This window comes from Orycteropus afer, unplaced genomic scaffold (genome assembly GCF_000298275.1).
Source record: "Orycteropus afer afer isolate SDZICR_OR568_19922 unplaced genomic scaffold, OryAfe1.0 scaffold00083, whole genome shotgun sequence".
In the NCBI taxonomy this organism is placed as follows: Eukaryota; Metazoa; Chordata; class Mammalia; order Tubulidentata; family Orycteropodidae; genus Orycteropus; species Orycteropus afer.
In genome coordinates, this window is record NW_006921670.1 from 9,896,512 (window position 1) to 9,906,363 (window position 9,852).

The window sequence follows — 9,852 nt, forward strand, 5'->3', positions numbered from 1 at the left end:
GAGGATCAGCAGAAGAGATTTCAGGCACAGACTAGTCACATTGGAATAGACCTAATGTGAGGAAATTCCATTAAGGACTTAGGGAGAGCTGCTTGTCCTCCAACATCCAATCTTGTGCTTTGTATCTTTGAAGAGATTGAATAGGATTATATTAGCATATGACAGGCTGATAGTGGGGACAGCAGCTTTATCTGCAAACACACAGACAGAAATATTAATGTGGCAGCCGGTAAAATGAGCCCACACGTCCTCCACCTTTCCCTGAAGGGTAATTTTGCACTTAGCTCTTCCCCGATGTCTCCGTAGATCCTGGGACTGACTGTGGCTTAAAAAGTGATATGGGGCTGTTTGACAGCAAATTGTAAAATAGCTCTTGTTTGCAGAGCACAGACTGGGAGCCAGTAGCCCGACTGCTTCATGCCTGCTGGGGCTGCTGGTGTTTATGGTCCCGCCCCCGCTTCTCAGACAAGAGCCTAAGGCTCAGAGAGGTTGTGCACCTGCCCCAGGCCCACACAGCCTGTAAGGGCACAGCCGGAGCCCCCTGGCCGGCCTGGCTGCGGCTCTTTCCTTCGTAGTTTGCAGACGGGGTCATCTTACTCCTGCTGATCGGACAGCTGCAGGGCTTCTTTCTGCACCTGAAGGAATTCTACCTGACGCCCAGTTCTCCTGCGGAAATGGTAAGCTGGCCACGGACTTTTCTCGATGGTCTGCCTCCAGGACGGGCGAGTGTGCGGATGAGGCTGTGGAATTGGCATGAAAAACCAGAGACTGTTGAGTCGCTTCTGAGTCGTGTGCCTCAGAATGCTGGCCACCCCACGTGTGACAGAGCCGGACTGCACCCCACTGTCTTTGCTAAAGAGAGACAGCAAAGGGGACTGGAACCCCACTCCCAGGGCCAGCCTTGGTGGCCTGGGGCAGGGAAGACTTCTGTCCCCAGCTCCATGTCCTAGCACTTCAGAAGCCTTTTGGCCTGACGGGCTGTGGAGCTCCACACCCTGGGCCCCGGCTCAGTTCCGGGCTGGCCTCTCCCGGACCCCACCAGACTCCCACTACCTGGGCCCTGGCTCCCAGGCCCTCCCCACAGCCCTTCCCCCACATACCTGCTTGCCCTGTGCAGGGGCACCTGGCCTCCTGGCTTCATTCCTGGCGTTCAGGAATGTGTGGTCGGTGCCGCCCCCTCCCCAGCCCCACCCTACTCTCTGTCCCCAGACTCCCACACATGGCCCCTGGTCCCTGGGGGTCTCTGCTCAGGCCTGGTCTCCCCCAGCCCCAGGTCTCCGCCAGGCAGCTGTCTCAGCCTGGCTGTCCTGCACTGTGGCCACAGCCTGGCCAGCCTGCTGACTGCCTGGGCCACTTTCTAGGTTCCTCCCAGCACCCCCAGATCTCCATACTCCCCTGAATCCTGGCCCTTCTCCCACGGTCTCGGAGTTAACTACCTACTCCTGGCCTCACCAGACCCGTCATCCCATTTCATCCTTACTCCACAGCCTGAGGAAGAGGGTGGGGCACGAGTGTATCTCCATTTCCCAGGGGAAACTGAAGCCACTGCGACCCAGCCCGCGCCTCGGTTTGCTGTCCGCCGCTTGCACCGTGGGGCTGTGGTCTTCAGTGGCTGTGGGCTCCCCTGCTCTGGAGGCGGGTGTGCTTCTGATCTGATGACCCAGGGCCCCGACTCCCGAGAGCTGGGGTGCCAGGGGAGGAGGAGCAGCCCTGACAGTGGGTGAGTGTGATCCTGGAGGCAGCGATGGCAGTGGTGGTCACACTCGGCTCTGTCGTAGGTGCCCGGTGCTGCCGTAACCCAAGTACCTCAAGTGGGGGCTTTAAAGAGCAGAAATTTATTTTCTCACTGTGCTGGCGGCTAGAAGTCCTTATCAAGGTCTCCACTTTAAGGGACGGTCCCTCCTTGTCGGTAAACCCGTGAGTTCCTTGGCTTTCCGTGGCATTCCTGGGAGTTCCATTGGGTTCCTTGGAGTTCTGCAGTGTTTCATGGCTTTCTGTGGTGTTCCTAGGAGTTCCGTGGTGTCCCCGGGAGTTCTGTGGTGTTTCTGAGAATTCCGTAGCATTTTGGAGAGTTCCGTGGCATTCCAGGGAGTTCTGTGGCATTCCCGGGAGTTCTGTCGTGTTCCTGAGAATTCCATGGCGTTCCTGAGAGTGCCGTGGTGTTCCTTGGCTTTCTGTGGTGTCTGTCTCATCCAGTGTGTGTCTGTTCTGCCCTTTCTAGCACCCGGGTGTGATTAGGTTGAGGACCGACGCTGCCCAGATGTGACCTCATAACAAAGGAAACCCCAGTCTCCAAACGGGGTCACCGTCTCAGACACCCATATCCTGGGGGACACATTCAATCCATTAGCAGACCCTCCCTTTGGCTAGGTACTGTGTCAGTCACCGCCTGCCCCTGAAATGCTCTGTAACAAACCCCCAACACACCGGAGGCTTGAGTTGGCGATTCTCATGGGCCTGCCAGTCGGCTCACCTGGGCTCCAGCGCTCAGCAAGCACTGGCGGGGGCCAGTCTTGGCTGAGTTCAGCCGGGGCGGTGTGGTCTGTGCCACCCGTCCCCTGCCAGCCTCCTGGGACCAGTGGCCATCAGCCCAGGCATGCTTTTCTCACGACCATGGCAGTGACAGAAGAAACCAGGCTGAGTCCAGGAAACACACCACAGGCCTGGAGGCTGTGCGTGGAACTGGCCTCCGTCATCACCTCCTTTTCCTGCGCCTCCGCTTGGTGGGGACGGGGAGAGCCCTGCAGAGTGACACAGGGCAGAGCCTTGGGCCCAGGGAGAGGGGCAGGACTGAGGTGAGCTTGCTCAGAAATCCTCACGTCACCCTGAGGCAGGAGCTCTTCTCATCTCCCTTTCAGTGGGAGGACACGGAACTCAGAGAGGTCCAGGGCCCTGGCCCGCAGCACACAGCTGCCGAGGGTGGTGGCCACGTTTGCCTCTGGCTTGTCTCAGTGGCTTCTCCGTTTCCTTCCTGGGGAGCCCGTGGGAGTCGGGAAAGGGAGCTGCGAGCCGCTCTACAGCCAGAAGGAAGCTTGCCTGAACCTGTTGAGTTGACCCGACTCCTGGCGACCGTACGCCCAGTGGGACCAGACCCCAGGGTTCTCATCTCCGGGAGCAGGCCGCCAGGCCTTTGTGCCTCGTCTGTCTGAGCCTGGAAGCTCTGCTGAAACCTGTGCAGCATCTGGCCACACACAAGCCTCCACTGATGGACGGGCGGTGGCCGTGCCTAGGGCACCTTGGCTGGGCGTTGAACTTGGGTCTCGCGCCTGGAGGGTGAGGGTTCCACCTGGGAGCCACGAGAACTGGAGGGCTTCGCAGGAGCCGGAGCTGCGGCCAGGCTGCTGGTCCCGCGTCCAGGGAGCTGCAAGTGGAGCCACGAGGAGAGAAGGCAGAGGTGGCAATGGCGCAGGACGGAATGCCCAGGCTCCGAACCGAGTCTCAGGCAGCACGGGGTCCCTGCTTATAACTCAGACGTCGGCGTTTGCAGGGGTCACGGGGCCTGTGCTCAATACTCTGTGTGCTTCTAGACCCCCAGTTACAAGCTGGGGCCAAATGTCCCGACTTCTGAGGTCCCTGCGTACAGGCAGCTTCCGGAACCCATTGTTCTCAGGCCCCGCTTCAAAAGCTGATCCGCTTTCAATGTGGGGGAAGGAAGCAGCCGCCTAGCTCAGACCCCAAGAGTGAATTTCCGTGCCTGCATCTGCATCGTAGGAACCTGTGACAAACACGCTGAGAGGCCATTGGCCGAGGAGGACGGGATGCAGACCTTGCGCCGCGGGAAACACACACAGGATTGTTACCTCGGCCACAAGGCCCTCAGATTCGGTTTCTCATTAACAGCTTCCTCCCACACGCAATTATTCCCCCGCCAGGAGGACTGGATGCGTCCTCCGGGGCCAGACCTGCCCTTAGCACCCTGCAACACGGGAGTGCCCCTGCATCAACTCAAACCGTGCGTTGGAGGTGGCACGTGGCCAGGTAACTCCGGTTGGTGTGCCACTCTGTCCTGTGTGTTGCCGCGATGCCGGGCGCTACGGCACCGCATCTCAAACCAGCAGGCTCACCCAGGGTGGCACTTCCAGGAAGGAGGACCTGGTGATGTACTTCCAGAAAGGTGGCGACTGCGAGTAGCTGCCGAGACGCCAGCCCCTCACTCAGGGCGACCCCACGTGGCACCACGTGGAACTGCTCCGGAGAGTTTTCCCAGCTCAGATTTTCATTAAGCCTTTCTTCCCCAATGTCGCTGGGTGGGTTTGAACTACCAACCTTTAGGTTGGCATCTGGTCACACACTGCTCGCACCACCCAGGCTCCTACTTCCCAAAACCGGCCAGTGGAAAACCATAAGGGTCGTGACAGAGCGTGGTCCACCGGTGCAGGGGATGGCCTCTCAGAGCACGCAGAGGCCGCAGCGAGGACCCGCGCCCGTCAACAGCCTGGAAGATGGCGCATGTCCAGGCAGCGTGTTGCTCTCTTGTCCGTGGGGTCACTGTGAGTCAGAGCCGACCCAATGTCAGCTAACAGCAGGGTAACTCTGGAGCTCAGAACAGCCTCCCTGGGACACCACCTTTGGTTCCAGCAGAGTGCCATTGAGCAAGGGTGTGACCAATAGAAACCACCGTGACTATTGCTATAGTGTCAATGCAGTGGTTCCTGAAGCAAAGTCCACAAGGGCAGGGCCAGGTCTGTTTTGTCCCCCATTGCAAGGCTGGTGTGTAGTGTCTGCTTGTCTTAGGCCAGGTTCTGTAGAGGGGCAAAACCAGCGAAGCACAGCTGTTTCTATAAATACCTATCACCTGTCTATCACCTGTCTGTATATCACCTGTCTATCTATCATCTGTCTATCATTTATCTAGCTCATCTACCTATCATCTGTCTATCTATCTATCCATCCATCCATCTAGATTGACTTCAAGGAAATAGCTCACACAGTTGTGGAGGCTGGAAAGCCCCAAATCTGTAGGTCAGATGTCAGGCTGGAGGCTTCTCCTCACTCACATGGTTGTAGGAACCAGCAAGCTCCAAATTGGAAGGTCAGAAGGCAGGCTGCTGGCTCACATCCCAAGAAATGGAGGTCAGAGGATGACAAGTCGGATGTAGGATCAAGAGGGTGAGCTTTTCCGGAGCCAGGACTTCAAACCAGTTCATTCCCGGTCAGCCCCCCCTCCCCCCGCTGAGAACTTGCACTGCTGCCCAGGCCTCCTGAATCAGCACCTACATTTAGCAAGGTCCCCAGGTGGTTTTTACATATAACTTGGGAATCACCAAGAATCACTTGGGGATCTTGCTAAACAGTAGGTTCTGATTCAGGAGGTCTGGGGTAGAAATGCAAGTTCTCAGCAGGGGGTGGGACTGGAATGAACTGGTTTGAAGCCCTGGCTAGACACCCATATATATTGGCTGCAGGCCACACCCCCAAAGAAACTCCCCTTTCAACTGATTGGCTGCTCACATCAGATCACAAAATGGAGAATGATTACAGAATATCTGCCCAGCCACTGAGGATCGGCCCAGCCAAGCTGACACATAGCCTTAACCATCACAATAGTCAATAAATACTTTGTGAAAATGTTCTGAAACACTGGTCCCATGAGAATTCCTTGGGGAAGCATGCACAGTCCTGCAGGTCCATGACACATGAACATACTCAAGGCTCTGAGAAGTGCTTCTTGTGGTCACAGTCTAGGAATGAAAGCTTGGTGGGAGTTTGGGCTGGCAGCTGGTGGTCTGGCCACAAATGGAGGATGTGGCTGGTGAGGTAGGCCTGGCATTTGGGATCAGGGCATGGGCTGGGGACCCTCATTTCTCTGACATCTGATGGGGCTTTGTCATTGTAGGTACACAATGTCACCCTGGCCCTAGAGCTGCTGAAGGACGAAGGCCTGCTCACCTACCCTGTGAACCCTGAAGGTCAGTGTCAGCCAGATATGGCTCTGTGGTAGTATTCTCTGGGCAGGCCAACCCAAGGTGAGAGGGAGCAGCAGAGGCAAGCCAGGGCCGTGGGCAACAGCTATGGGCTGGCACAGTCTTACTGGATTGGAGTGGGATGGTGAACGTTTGCTGATTCTTCCTATAAGGGGGCCCCGTGCTGACCCCTTCCACCTGCACCATCTGTCTGGTCCAATAGCCCCAGTAACCACCCAGGTCCTGCACCATCCACATGCATATCTCCAGTAACCCCCAGAGCAGACCTCGAGGACTTGCTATGTTAGGGGGCTGTTCTGGTTCCCTAGTGCCACTCTAACAGAAATACCACAAATGGGAAGGCTTGAACAAACAGGAGTTTATTCTCTTACAGTTTTGGAGATTAGAAGTCTGAGTTCTAGGTGCCAGGCTCTAGGGCCTGGGTGAAAGCCCCTCAACCTTGGGCTTCAGCTCTGCCTCCTGCTCCCGGCCACTGAAGCTGGAGGCATCTCTTCACTCAAGCAGCTGCTAGCTGCTGAGGCTGACAAACCCAATGTCAACAAGTACAAAGGCACAGTCCCAACATTATCAAACCACGTGGCAGGCCATTGATTCAAGTCCATTCAAAGTCCCGAGATCGGCAGGGCATGGCAGGCTGCTGAATGACAGGGTGGCATGCAGGGTCCAAGCGTGCCTTAGGCTAGAGACCATTCCCAAGGCTTCTCCTTATGCGCAGGAAGCAGACCACATCCCAAAGGCAGCTACTCAGCTGCTTGTGGTAGATCCCACCATGGAGCTGATTGCCAGTCTCACCATGGGGAATAACTACCACCAGCTGCCCAGCCACTCAACCAGGCCCAGCCAAGTGGACACACAAACTTAACCACCACAGGGGCTGTGGCCAGGGGCCCTACAAGAGGGGTGCAGGGGAGGACTGGATGGCAGGAGGGGCAAGCTGGGTCACAGAGTGGGCCCTGGGACTCAGGTCTAGCCTGACACACTGTCCTCCTGGCTTTAGCTCTTGAGGTCCCATGTCCCAGGAAGCCCCTTGGTTCCATGCAAACCAGGCAGCGGGTCACCCCCCCGGCCTGACCCTCTGCCTGTCCCCTCTGGTCCACAGACATCGTGAACAAGGACACCAAGAGCACCCTGCGTGTGCTCTACGGCCTATTTCACAGGCACAGGCTGGCGGAGAGTGCGGACGGACTGCCCCGAGGAGCCCCGAGCTAACCCGCAGGTCCCCAGAGAGCAACTCCCCAAGCCTGGATGCCCGGCCTAGCTTGGGGCGCCACGGTCGACCCGCCCTTGGGCCTCCTGCTCTGCCTGCCTGTGTGGCACACCCTTTTCCCCACTGCTGTCTCCTGTTCCTGTGGACCCCACCGGGTTTGGCTCTGTTTTGAGCCACTCCCACCTTGTTCGGCTTGTTTACGCAAGTGCATTTCCCAGAGAGATTTTGATTGTCAACCTGCATAAACGTGCGCTAAGCCCCCGGCTGCCTCTGTTCCTCATCGGCCCTCTCCTTCCTCCCGGGAGTTGGACTGGAAGCTGCTTGGCTGCTCCTCGTGGGGTCCAGGCAGCAAGGACCCCCAGGGGTGACCTCGCCGGAGGCTTTGGGATGTTGCTTTGGGAGCAGGACGGTGGTCTTGGCTGTCAGAGCTGCTGGCCGACACCCTGGCCTCCCCACCTGGGCTGACAGCTGCCTGCCTGCCTCTCACTTGGGGTGCTGGGCCCCCAGTCCCCACCCAGAGGCAGGGGCTCCACCGGGCTCTAACATTAAGCCCCCGCGTGACCCCGAGAGGTAGCCAGTGGAACTGTGGCCCAGTTCAGCCCCTAGGGCTGCGGTCGGGAGTTTTGCCCCAAAGCCACAAGAACGAGTCTTTGTGGTTCATCGGTGGTTGCCTGGGGCTTTCTGTTTTCCCCCAGGCTGTCCCCGAGAGCCCCCGTCTCCCTCTCTAGTGAGACATAGCATTTGCGGCACAGGTTTTCCAAAGGAAAAGTGAGCTGGAGGAGGCATGAATGTGGCCACTCCGGGTCTGGTTTCTGGATGGAAGCAGAGCCTAGAACCTGGCGCTTGCTGGGAACCAGGCAGGAAGAGGCTGGGGAACAGAAGTAAGGCCCCTGGGAGGGTGGGACTGCAGCCCAGTGTCCATCCCCCTTGGGCTCCTCACCACCTTCCACCTCCAACTGACCCTGTGGTGGAGAGCACACTGTTTGGGGTTGGCACCACTTGAGAGCCTGGCTTTGGGGAGGGGCGTTGGAGAGGGGCCAGGGTGGGCAGGGGTGGTCCAGACCGTGTCTGCCTGACCCGCTGGTGGAGGTCAGCAGGGAGTGCCGTCTGGATCTTGGGCCGTCCTCCCTGTCGGTATTTGAGGGGGAGGAATCTGAAATGGTCTTCCTTCTCCCCTGCTGCCACCTCCCCTCTTCTGACTCACAGGGCACAGCTAAGCCTTGGGGTGGGCACTGGGCAAGCTCGGTGTTAGCCATTTTGGACAAGTCTCTTTGGCTGGTACCCACTCCTACTCCTTTCCTCCTGCCTCTTGATACTTCCCGTTGTGTCCTTTGACCTACATGTCCTGTCTCTCTGTCAATACTACACTGTCTCGATTGGACCCTGGTTGATGCAGATGGTTGATGTCAGCTACTAACCAGAAGATTGGAGACTCAGGTCCACCTAGCAAAGAAGGCCTGGCCATCTCGAGAAACCAGCCTCTGGAACCCTGTGAAGCTCAGTTCTGCTCTGATACATACACGGATGCCACGGATCGGAGTCGAGGCACCGGTCACTGGTGTTGGCCTGTCTCGACTATTGGGGGTTTATGTGAGTCTTGAAATTACCTAGTGCAGGTCCCCTCATCTTGTTCTTCCTTATAAAAATCATTTTGGTGATTCTAGGTCCTTTTCATTTCCATTTTAGAATCAGTTTGTCATTTCCTACAAAAAGGCCCCTAGAAAACGTCCCTTCTCTCATCCCAGGCATGCCCTCCCTGCCTGGAGCCTGCCTCCTTTCACCTGCCCAGGTACCTCCTGCCATCAGCACGCTCCCTCCCACACCTCATCTCTCTGCCCTGCTTCCTTCCTGTGGGCATGTAAACAGGCACAGGACACTACGCTCTGCAGCAGTCCCCATGTCCCCTTTCAACATCGTAAAGGAGACCCCTCTCTTCTGACCTCGGCTTACTCCCCGTAAAGGTTGCCCCCAGCCTCTCCGCACTTCTCACCCTCCCCTTTGCTCAATCTGACAGCAAATGAAAGAAAAATTAATTACATTTTTATTGTCAACTTTAGGAGCTCTGGTGGCGTAGCACCTAAGACATTTGACTGCTAACCAGAAGGCTGGCGGTTCAAACACACCAGCCACTCCTCGGGAGGAAGGTTGGGCAATCTACTTCCATAGCGATACTGCCTCGGAAACCCAAGGAGGAGTCGCTATGAGTCGGGTATGACTCGACAGCACATAACAACAACAACAACAACAACATTGTCAACTTTACTGAGCAATAACTTACAAATGGCAAGCTTTACCCATTTTTACTGTACAATTTGATGAGTTCTGATGACTGTATAGGGCATATAATTTCCACCACAATCACAATATACAACATTTCCATCACCCTGCAGTCAGCTCCCTCCTCCGGCCCCCAGGCCTGGCAGCCACCCAGACCTTTCTCCAATTTCTTACAAAAGTGTATCAGACACCATGTGGCCTTGTGTTCCTGGCTTCTGTCACTCAGTGTGATGCTGTTGATACTCATCCACATTGTCCCTGGTATCAGTAATCCAGTCCTTCTTATTGCTGAGTAGAACACAGTTGCCTGGATGCACAACAATTTGTGTATTCATTCCCCACACGGTGGACATTTGAGTTCTTTCTAGATTTTATGAATAGAGTTACTATGAACATTCATGTGCAGGTCTTCATGTGGACATCTGTTTTCATTTTTCTTGGGTA

At 56.5% G+C, this 9,852-nt stretch overlaps 1 protein-coding gene across 1 annotated transcript in view; it reads left to right on the top strand.

Annotated features, from left to right (window-relative positions):
* Nucleotides 1-7,133, top strand: part of PARVG (parvin gamma) — a 20,417-nt gene extending 13,284 nt beyond the window's left edge. Inside the window, exons 8-10 of the mRNA XM_007941803.1 lie at nt 576-677; nt 5,837-5,909; nt 7,024-7,133. Coding sequence (XP_007939994.1) covers nt 576-677; nt 5,837-5,909; nt 7,024-7,133 — 285 coding nt within the window. The remainder of the gene's footprint in view (nt 1-575; nt 678-5,836; nt 5,910-7,023) is intronic.
* The last annotated feature ends 2,719 nt before the right edge of the window (nt 7,134-9,852 follow it).